Source organism: Bacillus rossius, chromosome 1, assembly GCF_032445375.1.
Source record: "Bacillus rossius redtenbacheri isolate Brsri chromosome 1, Brsri_v3, whole genome shotgun sequence".
NCBI classification, from domain to species: domain Eukaryota; kingdom Metazoa; phylum Arthropoda; class Insecta; order Phasmatodea; family Bacillidae; genus Bacillus; species Bacillus rossius.
Genome location: NC_086330.1, coordinates 95,350,585 through 95,366,810, shown reverse-complemented (window position 1 = coordinate 95,366,810; position 16,226 = coordinate 95,350,585). Strand labels below are relative to the sequence as shown.

At 38.5% G+C, this 16,226-nt stretch overlaps 1 protein-coding gene across 1 annotated transcript in view; it reads right to left on the bottom strand.

Annotated features, from left to right (window-relative positions):
* Positions 1-10,412, bottom strand: part of LOC134540461 (phospholipase B1, membrane-associated-like) — a 108,171-nt gene extending 97,759 nt beyond the window's left edge. Inside the window, exons 1-2 of the mRNA XM_063383233.1 lie at positions 10,277-10,412; positions 7,602-7,759 (exon numbers count right to left, since the gene is read on the bottom strand). Of these exons, the coding sequence (XP_063239303.1) occupies positions 7,602-7,617 (16 nt within the window). The 5' untranslated portion in view covers positions 7,618-7,759; positions 10,277-10,412. The remainder of the gene's footprint in view (positions 1-7,601; positions 7,760-10,276) is intronic.
* Between the last annotated feature and the right edge of the window lie 5,814 nt (positions 10,413-16,226).

Here is a 16,226-nt window from a genome sequence, read left to right as displayed (position 1 = left end):
TCGCGCATCCTGCGAGTCTGGCACATTTCTGTTATTATTGTACCATGTACTGGTACCAGCTGCTTCCTGTACTGCGGACTTAAACTCTGCTGCAACAGGGTTTTCCAGCAGATAGCGTGGACGTGCTCCATGCTGATTAGTCACTTCAGGTTGTTGGCTCTGGCGAAACGTCCTGTTGGGCGACGCCGGTTGCTCAGACGGGTGGCTGTAGTGGGGCTTGCCTCCACCGCTGTCTGTCGTCTTGGGGCTTCGGTAGTATGGCAGGCGGGAATCTTCACGCTGGTCGTGGTATTGTTTCTCCTTCATCCTACGGTGTTGGTTGTAGTGATATTCCCTTTCATCATTGGATGAGGCACGACGACCGTATTTGTGGGACTCCCTGGGTGGCCGTTGGTCCGGCGAGTAGGACCGCCTTCTCTCTTCATAACGGGCACTCTTCCTGGCTCGTTCTGCCCCCTCTTCACCACTGTGGTATCCCTTGTTGCTGGGCCACCAGGTACGCTTCCCGTTGTAGTGTGCCCCTTTGTATCTGTTGTGGTAGGGCCCACCGTTACCACGAGGTGCTTCCCTCCTTGCTTGCCAACTTATGTAGTTCACTGCGGCCTGGCGTTCTGGTTTCTGTTTACCCTCACGTCCTTGCCAGTAAGGGTTGACCTGGTGCTGCTTCTGGTGAGGTGGTGCTCGGTCTGCCTCCTCTGTCCTGGGTACTACTCGATCCAGTTTCTCGAGCTTATCATAGTTTAGCAGTCGGTCACGGAACTCTGTGACATCACGATAGTGTAGACCAGACAACTGCTTCTGGTATTTCAGCGGCAGCTGTGTCAACATGGCAGCCACAAACTCCTCATCGGTCATAGGGAGATCCAAATACCTTGTTTTGTCATACATGTTAGACAAATGTGCCTCCAGAGATGTGCCCTTCCTTGGGTCGTATTTCTCTGTGTGGAGTTGTGCCCTCAGATTACTCTGGATCCTGATGTTCCAGAATTGCAGTCTGAACAGCTCTTTAAATTGAGTGAAACTGTGTGTATTTGTGCTGGTCAGCTCCCACCAATAGAATGCCTGACCTTTCAATGCGTTGTTCAAACATTTCAAAACCTCTCCATCGGTGAGGTTAAACATAGTCACATATTCCTCGAATTTTCTGAGGAATCTCATAGGGCTCTCATTTGCCCTGCCTGCGAAAGTAGGCATGGCCTCTGCCCACAGCTTTGCTGGATGGTGCATCAGAGCTACCGGGTCCAGATGGCGCTCTGTTGATGTGGTAGTTGCCCTAGGTCCAACTGCTGCCCTAGTCTCTACAGTCTGCCTGGGTAGTGATTCCGTAGGATAGGTGCTGTAACTGCACCCAGGTGTGGTGTCCAGTGGTCTACATGTACTAGTAGGAGGTACTTCAGGTGCCTCTCGCTGTGTCCTACCAGTTGCGTCAGGTGTAGGGCTCTGACTTACAGTCAGATTCTGCAAACAATCTCGTAGGCTAGAGGTCGCCACCTCTATGTCCTCCAACCTGACTTCGAGTCGTCGAGTCTGTCCATGCAGCTCGTCCCTCATACTGACTTGACTGCGCTGGCAAAATTCCCTCAGACCATGTTGTTCTAGGGTCACATTTTCACGGATGGCTAGTAGTTGTGTTTCCAACTCACCTACCCGTTCAACTGTCTGAGTCACCTTCTCCACGACATGGTTAATTTCCCTCTGTTGCTGCACTAACTTCTCCTCTATGCTATGTTCTAGACTCTGTACACTGGAACAAGTGAGGTCTAGTTTTGTCTCCACCTGCTCTGCCTGCTTGGTGTGTATTGCTAGTTGAGACATTATCCTATTCTCAGATTGTTCGGTTTGTTTTGTGAGCTGTGCAGTGTGTTCAGCTTGTTTGGCGAGCTGTTGTAACACCTGCTGTAGCATCTGTGTCATGTCAGGGCTTGACGTGGACATGCCTGTTGTAGTCGTTGTTTTGTCCTGTTCTAGTGTTACACTTCCTGTGGGAATAGGTGACACTGGCCGCCCTAACCTCTCACTATGCTGCGTGTGTGAGTGTGTGGGTACATCCATTATTCTTGTCTCTGGCGAACTACATTCCTCCATGGCCGACGATGTGTCACTGTCAGAGCTGTGATTCTTAGGACACTCTTCACATATGCTATTGGCCCTACTCCTTAAATTATATGTTTGCTGAGCCATTGTGTTTGACCTCCAACAAATTAAAATTCACAATCACAACAAATACCCTGCTTACTTGACAGTTCAAATGAAATACTTGTTTGTATGTAAACAAACCTATTAGCTTTGATACAAACAAATCTGGCCCCACTAGTTGGGTTGCCACTCTTCTGTACTTAGACAAGTGACAGAATCAGTGTGTGTTGGGCTCCACGTAGTGGTAGCCACTTATCTGTGGTGTGCTAGTTATATAAATATACACAAATACACAGATAGTGTGTGGTATCGTTAAATAACAACAATATATACTTGTCATTTAAATATGGAAGTTTAAATAATGAATAATTATTTATGGATGGTTATGGCTCTGGAAAATAAATATATTCTTTAATTAATTCTCAGAATTCAGATATGGGCGCCACCCTTATGCACTATGTAAATTCCTTAATAGTTTAAAGATCATGTAGTATGATACACAAGGGAAATATTAAATATTCTCTCACTATAAAAACCTTCACAAGACATGGGAATAGACAAACAAATCAATTAGAATTATGAAGGACACATACATATACACTGTAAAATAACAACATATAAACATACGATTAATATAAATATTCTTTAATTAAATAAAAGTATGTTTTGTTTCTAATCAATCCAGTGGTATGTTGTTTTATATTTGATAAAATTACAGGAGTTAGGTTGCACACATGGTAACATGAAACAAAAGTTCATATGGTTCAAAATAATAATGTTTGTTGAAAATCTCGATTTATAATAAATTATTTACGTGAGAAAATAATATTTATTTAAAATGTTCGTTATTAAAATTAGTTTTTATTTTCCGCGGCTGAACTCATTGAATATTTGCGGTAGAGCATCTCGAGACATCTGTCTCAGTTCACCTCTGGGTGATTGAACAAAAGTCAAGTACGTATGGAAAACAGGATGTGTGATTGTTTTAATAAAAATATTTATCTCAATATGATCTTATAATAGCTCAACAACGAAACGTAATATTTGATAGTCCGTCGGCAAAATCACGATGTAGGTATGTAGAAACCATTTAAATTAGCATAGCATCATGAGTCGCTGGTTACTCACGGTAAAACACACCTCCGTACACGTCAGTTATGACGTGCCCTAATTAAATAACATATACTTAAGATGTAAACGACGTTTCAAAACATCCTGATCGTAGGATGACCTATCCAGCTATTCATCTTCATTGGTTTTTAAGGGAATTTCAACCCGGCCTATGTAGCCATCATCGCCGTTAATTTCAGACTTTTTTACTGTTAATTCTGTAGTGACGCTTCTCTTAAGTAACAACGTCGCTGATTGGCTGAATCATTAAAATTGTTGACTTAATTACACGTTCAAAATCACTCACAGACAATTAGCAAAACAAATTAATACATCACAACTCCTTAAATTTAAAATAGGATTTTACAACAATGGAAAATCTCTTATGTAATTATTAAATAAAAAGTTCAATTTGCCGTTATAGGTCCAATGTTCCTTAGAGGGGTCTTGTTAATTGAGCTTCGGCGTCACTTATATTACACCATAGAGAATGGTAGTTGCAGATACGTCCAAAGACGTGAACACAGAACAAAAACATAAAATGTTAATAAATAATAATAATAATAATAATTAAAAAGTGTTATTTAAATAAAAGAAAGCACTTTCTGTGCGTATGACAGTCATGTTTCAGCACAATGATTTATTTCATGAAAATCTGCTCTCATAAAAAAGTAAGTTTTATAGACATTCAATAGGTCTCTCTCTCTCTCTCTCTCTCTCTCTCTCTCTCTCTCTCTCTCTCTCTCTCTCTCTCTGAAGATCAATCTATGAATCGTTACAAATTTATTTCCTTTATTTTTTTTAGTTTTATTTGATACAATATGATTTCACTAAAAATCAATTTCTACCCCTTCCTATTTTCATTTCCACATTACGAAGTTTCACTTCTTCCGCGCGGTGGGACTCCACGCAATATTTTTGCATGCAATTAAAAACTATTTTTTAATGATGCCAAAGAAGTATAACTTCTCATGCGCGTACCTAAGTACACGCACCCATTTTTTTTATTTAATTTCTTCTATATATTTTTTTTTCTCTCTACCTAGGGCACTCATAATTCTTTTAAATTTTACGTGTATGTTTTCAATGTCATTCGAGTTGTACAATTTTTTTGTCAAATTGGTCATTATTTATACTTTGTTTCATTTTGTAAACATACGTATTTTAGGTATTATGACAAATAAAAAAAATTATTTACACTAACATTCTTAGGTTTTTATTGTGTGGATAGTTTGAAGTTTAATATTATGTAGGTATATAAATTCTTAAACTTATAAATTTCTTCGAAAGGTTGGCAGGGCCTACTAATATTTTTTATTTGTCAATATTGTAATTTTTTTACAGTACCTACTTATTTGCAAGGAGTTTGGTTTAGTGTTTATAATTTATCTGCTGAGCGTCAAGAGTCTTAGGGCTGCCGAGACCGAAGACCAGAAATATTTATCAATTATGTAATATATTGTTGAAAAATTTGAATTTTACTATTTCAGGAAAATTGATTTTTTTTATTCATTAGAATAGTTACGTGTAATTGCCATCTTCCTTTATTTCATATTAAACATTATGTTTGGTTGAGTGTGAGATAATTTTATTTATGTATGTTTTAATTTCATTAAATTTCTTATATAATTTCTTACCTACCTACTTCTATTAAATTTCAGGCGGATGATAACATTGTCATTCCAGTTGTATAAACTTTTTTGTCAAATTAGTTGTTATTTATACTTTTTGTTTCATTTTGGACTATGTTTTTTTTACTTAATTCAAAGATTTTTGGTGTGTACAGGGAGTGATATCTCTATTATTTTCTATACTCCTTTGGATAAGCGGAATATTGCCACCACAGTTTTACATATAAAGAAATCCTACAAATGTTTTAAACATTATGACAAATAAAAAATAGTTTCAAAACATCCTTTTTTTTTTTGGTGTGTATAGTTTGAAGTTTAATATTATGTATGTACGTAAATTCTTAAACATAGAGTTATTTATTAATTTATTTAGAAAATTATTCATAGGTAGGTAATAAGTTTTTTCTATTTGTCAATATTGTTATTATGGTAAATAGGAGTACATTAAATGCCTACATTCTTATATTCCTTTATATCTCTTTCGATTTGGAGTGTTTCCGAGCCATTCGGGGTCCTCTACATCACCACCTCCCTCCCCCCCCCCCCCAGGTGGTTAAAGCCCCAAAATTTCGAAAGTTTAAATTTTTTTAAAAAGCTTTCTCTTTCGATTTTAAGTGTTTTCGAGTCATTCAGGGTCCTCAAACCCCCCGCCCCCCTCTATGAAAAAGCCCCAAAATTTCGATAATTTTAGGAATTTCAAATATCTATTCATTCGAGATGGAGTGCTTCGAAACATTCGAGGTCTTGAACCTCCACCCACCCCCTCCTCCCTTCCACAAAAGTGAAAGCCACAAAATTTCGAAAAATTGGAGGAAATTGTATTAAAATTAAGTCATTACGAACTAAAGTGTCCGGGGCATGGTGGAACTTTTACCCAAAGTCGACTTCCCACCCAATTTCGAAAATTTTTAAAAATTTAAGTATACTTTTTTACTATTTGGAGTGTTTCCGAGCCATTCGGGGTCCTCAAACTACCCTCCCTCCACAAAGAGTCAAAGACCCAATAATAAAAAAAATTCCCAAAATTTCTAAAACCTATTCTCTTTCGATTTGGAGTGTTTGCGAGCCATTCGGGGTCCTCAACATCACCCCCCCCCCCCCCTTCACAGGGGTCAAAGCCCCAAAATTTAGAAAATTTCAAAAATCATTCTCTTTCGATTTTTAGTGTTTCCCTGCTATTCAAGGTCTCAAAATAACCCCTCTCCCTCTGGGGACAAAGCCCCAAAATCTCGAAAATTTCAGGAATTTAAATATCATTTCTTTCGAGATGGAGTGTTCCGAACCATTCGAGGTCCTGAACCTCCCCCCCCCTCCTTTTTCTCAAAAGAGAAAGCCACAAAATTTCGAAAAATTCGAGGAAATTGTATTAAAAATAAGTCATTACGAACTTAAGTGTCCGGGGGATGGCGGAACGTTTACCCAAAGACGTCTTCTCCAACAAATTTTGGTAAGGGGATTGGGGGAATGCAAAACCCCAAAATTTCGAAAAATTTCTTAAATTTAAGAATACTTTTTTTCTATTTGGAGTGTTTCCAAGCCATTCGGGGTCCTCAAACTACCCTCCCCCCACAAGGAGTCAAAGACCCAATAATTAAAAAATTTCCCAAAATTTCCAAAAACCTATTCTCTTTCGATTTGGAGTGTTTACGAGCCATTCGGGGTCCTCAACAACACACCCACCCCCCTCAGGGGTCAAAACCCCAAAATTTAAAAAATTTCAAATATCATTCTCTTTCGATTTTTATTGTTTCCCAGCCATTTAGAGTCCTCAAATCACCACTCCCCTTCTGGAGACAAAGCCCCAAAATTTCGAAAATTTCAGGAATTTCAAATATCATTTCTTTCGAGATGGAGTGTTGTAAACCATTCGAGGTCCTGAACATCCACTTTCCGCAAAAGTGAAAGCCCTAAAATTTCGAAATATAAGAATATATATAATTGGATGTTGGCATGTGTGACGTCGATAAACTCTTACACCGTTTGACCGATCGCCATGAAATTTGGCACATCGAAGTGTTTTTATCATGAAGAAGGTTTTTATGCTATCCATTTTTTTTTGTAACTCGCCGCTGTAGCGCATCAACTTCTAAACCTTTTAACCGATCGCCATGGGTAAACAGAAAATCATAGGTCACAGATACACAAACAGTAATTATGTGTCATTTCTTAATGTCCACCACACTGGATATATCGCTATCCATTTTGCTGTAACTCGCGGACAATATATCACCCGGTGTTCAGCCCGGGCAAAGCCGGGTACTGCAGCTAGTTATATATATAAATAAACTTTTGAGTTGACAATGGCTTTGGGGTATATGGACCATGCAACGAAAAACTATATAAAAATGTTCCGAAAGTCGCATCATGGTAACGGTTAGAAAAAGTAGTATTTCTTTGAAATCTACCTAATACTAAACCCTGGTTTTTGACACAATTTTCTAAAAGTTTATTAAACAATCGTGCAATTATAGTTAAAATTCATTAAACAGTTAAGTTTCCCTTTGGCTTGGTGAACTTTGGTTCGCACCAATCCGCCACAGACGGCAGCACCTTGGTTACACATTTCCGTTCCATGCGACTTCCGTTCCATTCACGAAATTAATCCTACCAAATGCCGTATACCGAGAGCTGAGATGTTACACATGAAAACTCTCTGTTCCCTGTGTGAGAGCTTCCATGAACCAAACCTTCCGTCTTGGCTCACGGCCTCGTCGAGGGTCGAACCTGCGGGCGCGCGCATCGCTCGTGGCTCCGGCAGTCGGCTGGCGGGGCGACGCGGTGTCTCCGACAGGCCGTGGCGGACGGTGCTGCTTATATACCTGCGGCCGTGCGACGCCAAGGTCAACCTCCCGAGCTTGCGGGCTCTTCGTGGAGCCTGCCTACTGCAACAATATATGTGTTCCGTTATATCTTTACACATTCATTTATACTCTTTATTAGCTTAACCTTAATTCAATATTAATGGCCATGTAGAGGTAAAGATTAACAAATACATTTATTAATTTTTTTTTTTACATTTCCATCTAGCTTCATTAAAACTATGCATGGAATTTTGCAATAAGGTATTTCTTTATATATATATATATATATATATATATATATATAACTTTTACATTTTCCAATACAAAATTTAAATAGAAACCTTACTTTTTAATTAAAATTATGTTTTTTTTGTAAAGAAATTATTTTAGTTTACTTTTCACAGAGTTTTATTATCCCTTCTTTGCCACCTTAGGTGGCTTGACTGGCACGGCCATGCCTACTGAAAGATATTACCCTATTTGGGTGAAAACCTCGACAAATAAAATACAGCAAAATAAGCCTGAGTATACAATGAAAAAAAAAACATAATTGAAACAATGTGAAAATTATCGTGACTAAAGTAAGTCCATATTTGAGCCCGGAATAAAATATTTCGGAGGTTGGTGCAACCGATCACTATGGCCAGAAAATAATAAAATAAAAACATCGATTTCATACTGCCCATGGTTAAATAATCAATTTTTTTTGGAGGGGGGGGGGGGGGGAGAGAGAGATTTACATTTTATACTTTGCTATTACTAGGAAGAAGGTTCTGAAAATCGCAGTGGTGAATAACTTGCACGCCTTAGAGCAGACTTGGCTAACATAGGCATGGCTAATGGGTGACACTATTCCTAGAACCTCCATGCCAACCGCTTGATTCATAAAATGAAAACCGAATTCCGTTTCCCACCGTTTTCTTTTTCGGCAGGAGTCCTTGATTCTGATTAGTCAACTGCTGCATAACGTGTGTGTAGTCACGGTAGATGCTGGCCACGGAACTGCGCAGCCTCGCCCTAGCTCTACCTCTACATTACTCTACAGGATTTGAAACCGCAGGATGAGTGGTGATTGTCACCTTTTTTAGAGAAATTTTCCTGACATTGCAAAAAAAAAGTGAGCAAGTCTTTTAGTACTCGCTAGTGATGTGTAATATCTAGCCTCGGTAACGAGGAAATTCATGTGTTCTCATGTTACAAATACACTTATAAGTGTACGAAACTCGGGACATGAAATTTAACATAAAATTCTTTAAAATAATGTGAGTATGGAAAATATACGCAAATTGTGTTTTCAACTAGATTTCACGATGAGAATCACACGTAGTTTCCGCACCCGCCGTTAGAATTCTCTGTCGGAGCAGCTACGTCGACTATTGAATCATTCGATTTTCTGAGCTTAATTTTAATATATATATAATAAAACTGCTCCGATAAAAGTGAAAAAGGCTTTCAAAAAACATTAACGGTAGGTACTATAAAACACCAAGGACGCTTTAACGCTTTAAACGTGGAAAGTCAAGCTCATTACTTAGGGTATAAGTGGCAATAAATGGTCTCTATTATGGGGTAGTAAATCCTTAAGTTGATATTTTATTTATATTAAACCATCAATATTTATATTACACAAATGCTGTAACCATGTATAACTCGAACATATCCCCATCACCACCAAAACCTTTAAGTGCTCTTATCTACTAAAGTATCCGTTTTAGTAAAACATTTAGACCTTTTTTACAGTTTTTAAAACCGAACTATATTTCTGTTTACCAGGATGGCCCTATAAGTTGTTAAACATAAGTACTTATATCAATTTTGCACTTGGGTACTGTTTAGAGTTGTTATTCTGTAACTTATAAGTATTCGTTTTAGGGGAAAAAAGTAAATATTTGCATCCCTTGCAAAAACCTTACTAAAATTCTTATAAACAAGATGGTACTATTGAATTCTCAAAATAAAATTGAATGGCGCGCGCTTCTCTCTACTTCCTGTTACACATTTCCGTTACTTGACTTCGGTCGCAATCGCGAAATTACTCCCACCAATTGCCGTATACCGAGAGCAAGTGGTACTTTGACAGAAACACACAAATAAATTTTAACGGCCTTTTTTTTAACGAAAAATAACCAAATTAAACATACATTTTGATTTCTATACCACTTAACTTTTGAGAGTTTCGTATGACCATGCTACCGTCTATTAGCTGATAAGAACAAAAAATTGTTGTATATTAAATTATGTAACTCTTTGTCCTCAATGAAAAAAAAAAAAGGAAACTTTTCCGAAATTTTTTCCACTCACAACTTTTCCTGTCAGGCCGCATGGCTAATTTCTGTGAATGTCTTCACCTTCTGCGGACACTTGAGGCATAACGCCTCACAAACTAACTCATTATTGATACAACAATGACAAAGACGAGACTCAAACGCAAGATATTGAGACAGGACATGCTGAGCGCTGGAAACTACACAGGAGCGTAGAGAGAAACTAACGGCCAGAGACCAAATAATTTCGTCGGCCCTAATGTACAATACTTAATGCACAACTTTCAAATCAATTACATAAAAATTGCATTACACTTAATATAGATTTTCTTACTGTGTAGAAAAGACAACACCACCACGTAGTTTATAACGTTATATATACTCAGAATATTCTCTGAAGAAATAACACACTGACACTTAATGAAGATAGAAGAAAAACAACTGAGTATTAACACATCGCATTTTACTGACTGCACCATGAGCTTCCCCGACGCTTACCTTGAAATACCTTCTCTTTGTTTAAAATTAAACAACAAACTTATAGATTTAGGGCGCGGTTACACGGGACCCTGAACTACTTCAGGTGAACATGTTTAAGTAAACACGTTTACAAACGCGAAAGTGTAAGGTTACACGGTAGTTGCTGAAAAGTGTGTTCAGCTCTAAAACCGATTGTCTACTGTCAACGAATGACTATGTTGTTGATCTTCTCTATTTTGTATCCAGAAAACGCGGGATTTTCTCACTTGTTTATACAGTCCTATTATCAGCAGAAATGGAATGTGTTTTCATATTGCTCAATATTTTTTTAGAAATCGGGAATTCAAACAACATGCACAGAAATTTTTTTAAACTTATTTGTTATTATTTTTTGAGCGAGAGTACCTATCTCAGTTTTAAGAAAATTAAGGCCAGAATCAATTTAAAAAAATACATATAATTATTTCTTGATTTGTTTTGTTGTTGCATTCGGTATAATATTACTCGAACTTGTGCCAGGAACACTTTCCATCTTGAATATCTGCAAAGGACTGTTTATATTCTAAACAGCCAATCAGAGGCTAATGTAGAAGATATGTCGATCTGAACTACTTTGCCAACCTGTTTAAGTTAAATGGGAAATGGCCTCGAACGAAACATGTTCAGACTGTGTGTAACCGCACTCAACAGCTGAACATGTTCACCTGAAGTAGTTCAGACTGCCGTGTAACCGCGCCCTAAAACACATTCATTTATCATTGAAGTCTGCTATCGTAACTTACGTGCAGGCATGTTTGCTTGTTTACAGTCGCGAACCAGACCCGCACATATCGCGTTAACTTGAAAAACGTGTTTCAAAATTGCCCGTGAGTGACTGGACACTCGAACTACTGCAGTAACTCGGCAGAACAAGCGCCTTTGTATAGGCAGAAAAAACCTGAGCCTAAATGATCTATATAATAAAGAAGAGTTTCCGTTTGTGTGTTTCTTATACAAATCTACAGGTTTACTTCAATCTCGATGAAATTTTGCCACTTGACCTCCGAAACACGAGGAAGGTCACAGTCAATGTGAGATTTCCGAAAACCTTCCACATTGACGTACTCTTAAAAGCAGAATTTCGGAACATCTTTATGGTGATTTTTCGATACTGTATTCTGATGATTTCTTTGTCTCCCGGAAACGGGTTCGATTTCAAGCAAGTGCAGTTTCCTATCCGAGTTGGATTCGCTGTATCAAGAAGTACTAGGGGCAATTACTTTGCATGTTTTTCGAATGGGACAACTATACATAGCTAGCTCAAGAGTTGGTACGCTTGATTGGTTGTTTACGCTCCGGATTTGCAAACGGATGATATCGGTACCCTCAAGCTTTGAAATAAAAGGTTCAAAAAGTACTTAAAATTAACGTTTGTTTGGTTATTTCTATTTAAATAAAATCTACTGTCAACATAAATTTTAAAAAACCATCCATATTCCACAAAAAGAGTTTCATGATACGTAAAGCCCGGGCAATGGCGGGCATTTCAGCACGTTTAATATAAAGTTATGTTTCACATAAGCACAATATGAGATAAAATATACATAAGCCTACCTATACTACTTGTAAACTTAGCTGTACAAGTAATCTATAATAGGGGATCCTGATACTGGAGTTAGAGTGGGGATTGGGGGAACGCCATCTTGTATGATACAAAATCTGAAAAATACTTTGGCTCATATCAGTGCTTATGCTGACAACACAGTCTACGACACATGTGCCACGGACTGATTACATCATCATAGCCAATGCGAGCCGCCAGGTCAGAAGCTCAGTTGTGGTTCGGATCCGGGGCTCGCCAAGAGTCCCAGGCCGCGGAATGCCGCCCATAACCTCTGGTGTTCAGTTGAGTCTGTTCAGGTTTGGCGTGTTTTATATACTTATCTATCTTCTTCACAGAAGCCACTACTTTGATCAACTCCTGCCACAACCCAGTCATCTGCATTTAACATAAATACACACTCTGTAAACCATGTAGTTGTTAATGAATAAATTATTTCCTGACTTTTCTATTGCCAAATATTAACATCCCAACTTTTCCATCAACTGCCCAACCTACCAGTAATTTGAAAAGTTCGCCTTGTCACTCATTCTTTGTATATAACCACCATCCTGTCTCCTTCCACTGACTTGGTAACTTCCTCTCATCCAGCCAGTGATCAGAGACATCTACATTATGCTCTACCCCAATATCCAGTTCCTAATTCCTAATTGCATTCAACTTGTTCAGTAGGTATTCCCCTTCCTCATACAGATCATGAAAAACATCTCCTGCTTTTGGTTGCTCTCTTTGTAATCTCATCCTCTAATATCAATGATTGTAAGGTATTGCACCTGGAGTTATCAGGAAACTCAATATAATATGTGCACAGCTGCTGTTCTCTCCCTCTTTGTACAAGCAGACTTCCAACTAACAAAATCTTCCTTACATAGCTGCACATGCCTTATAAGGTTCCCTTCGTCCCTTCCTCCATCAATTTATCGATGTACATATATTTTGTTTTCTTTATCAGTAGCATCCTCCCATAAGTTTTTTTCTCTTTCTCTAGATATCTCCTCCTCCCCCCCCCCCCCTCCCCCCCAAGTCAGCTGACTTACTTTGGTGTCTAGTGTTCAACAACCCTACCTTTTTAAAAATATTTTAACCTCTTTGCCACAGTAATGAGTGTCGCCCCTTCGTCTTACTCATTGATGGGACAGACTTACTTCCCTAATATATATATATATATATATATATATATATATATATGTTTAGTATCTTCATCAAGGCCACCCATTTATCATACAGTCCCTATACTTGCTGCATCTCTCATACTTTTCTGCCAAGTATCCTTCCTCTATTATTTATCCTTTTCACAAATCAGTATTATATTGTCCTGATTTTCTGTCAGCCTCCTCCCATTTACTAGCACCACTATTGGATCGGGTTGCTAGTTGCTATTGTCACAAATACCTTCTATCACTTCACAACTTGACACTGTCTCCACTGTTGTCACCAGTATTAAATCTAATCAAACTATAGCCTTCTCTGTCTCGTATTCCTTCCTACCGCCTGCCCAAGCAACTGGGAGATCCTCCTTTGCTCCCTTACTCCCATGTCTTGTTCCCGCACTACCCCCGCCATGTTTAGGTCACCATCCATAGTTACTTCCTCACAGGGGCGCAACAACAGGGGGGGCAAGGGTATTTTGCCCCCCCCCCCCCCCTCTGAAACCTTGAAGTGGGGGGCAAACGGGGGCAAAGAAAGTGCTGTGTAATCAATATTTAGGTAATAAAACTGCTTAAATAGCACCATTTTCCACCTTGAAATACAAATTTTCCCGGGTGACAACCCCCGGACCCCCCGCTTCAATAGGGGGATCGATGATTCTTTATAAATAGGTATATTGCTCCCCCTTTGGAAATTTAGTTGTTGCACCCCTGCTTCCTCAGTCTATATAGCTCGTTCCTCAAAGAAATTATGTCTCGAATTCCCTCTCCTGGAGATCTATAGGCCTACACCTCACCACTTGATTTTCTTTCCCAGACAAAAAAAATCATAGTTCCAGTAACTACTTTCACCGTCCTGTTACCTCACCTGCTTCACTTTACCTCTGTCTCTACCTGAGGCAAACCATCACCCATTCTCATATCCTGTCCATATCTCTTCTAAATTTTTTGAAGTATTACTTTTCTAGGCGCATTAAGGGTGAAATTTTAGTAAGCAACAGAAATGCAATGAAGTGTGCGCACACCGTAGACGTAAGTTTAACATGATGAAATCATATGTGCCTGAGCTGAAACATCGAGAGGCAGGTTAATCAGGTTCCAGATTCTCCTTAACTGAATGGGTGCACTGTAAATATCTTGTCAAAAAAGCAAATCTTTGAGGATCAATGGATAAATAAAAGTGTATAATAAGAAATATAGACCATCGTGTTTGTGGTTAGATCTACTGTGCACGCATGTGCACATTCCTTCTAAACAAATGTAAACAAATTTAAACATTGAGACATGTTTCCATGTTTATACTCATTTATTTCTTAGTTATCTATATGTTTAATTTAACATTTAAATAAGAATAATTATAATTTCTTTCATGTATGTAAGTACTGAGTTGTGCATAGTGTGACCACCCAGGCTTATTCCATAACATATCAGTTGATATTCTTGTTTGGGATTCTATTCTTATTTGCTGAATATTTATTTGAGATTTATTATTCCATTTATTACTTATTTCGCTTCACTGCTCTTGTTACCTATTGACTTCGAGTGTTAACTCTCTCGCCAAGTAGGAAGCAAAATCGCTTAGTCATTCTTCCTAGCCTAGATGATCCCTGGCCGGCGATTTTGAAAGAACAATTACTTAAGTGTTGGGCTACGGATTGAGAAGACGTCCTCTGTGCGTGGGGCGGTCCCTCGGTATGGAGATCCCGCACAGAGAACGAGAAGATACGTGGCTACCGAAGAATTTATGTAGCTTTGCAAGTATTAAGTCGAGGAAGTCCGGGTTCTTACCATTCGGACCATAGCGAGTCGTGTTTCGCTGTCATTTACACTACCGCGTCGGGCGAATATCCGCCATTGTGCTGTGAGACTTCCAGTCAATTCTACAGCTACAATTCATTTCTTCATTGACAAGACCAGGGGCGTAGCCAGGGGGGGGTTTTAGGGGTTCAAACCCCCCCCTTAGCACCAAATATTTAATTAATTTCTTATTAATCACTCAAACAAATTTCATATTAAATTTAATAAAAATTTTACCATTACAATATTTAAATTTAAGTACCGAAAACCGCTAAAATAGCACTATTTTACACCTTAAAATCCAAATTTTCCCGGGGGAGGACCCCCGGACCTCCCGCTTTAATACGGGCCGGGGGGGGGGGGGGGTTTGCATGCTTCTTAACACCCCCCATACACAAATCCTGGCTACGCCACTGGACAAGACACGCCCATTTTGAAGGAATTTCCAACCAATCCTGTACGGATCCAAGCTGAGTCGCCGTCATCAATAGTTTTTCTGGGTCGTAGTTCAGAATTTCTTTCACAGCGAGAGTTGGAGCACATCCTGAACCGGCTGGGGACAAGACCAGAGGTCCTATAAGAACAGAGTTATTCCAATTGCCCTACCCTAAACTTAGTCGAGTATATAATATCTAATTATCTTGTGTAGAATCAAAAGGCTGAACCATACTCTCTAGACTGAACAAAACATTATCTTTAATCAGTTTCAATGGGTCTTCGTACACTAAAGAAAATTGCTGAAATGTTTTCCAGAGATAGCAGATATTTTGTTTTAAAATTATATTGTTTCATTTAAGTAGGTACCTTAACTTTAAATATTAGTGATGTGTAATGATGTAAGATACTCACAAATTCATATGAGCCATATCAAAATATAGTATAATAGTTAAAAAAAAAAGAATAATTTTAATTTTTTTTAATTTCAATAATTCTGTGGATGTGTTACGTCAGACCCATATTTGTGGTAAGGATATTAATGAGAATAGGTGTTTATTATGAAACATAATCTTTAACAGCCTCAAGGTCGGGTAAACACATTTCTAACACTTTAATAGGATAAGGGTACATCAAGTTCTGTCCCTACCCGAACACGCCCGAATATTCACCTTCGGCCAACCTCGGGATTTGTTATATTTTTGCGCAGGAAAAATGAATTCAAATATTCAATGTGGTCGGTTAGGTTAGCTACATTAAAACACTTTAAAACACTATGGACGGTTAGTTAGGTTAGTATAGCTAAATTAAAATATACATAGAAA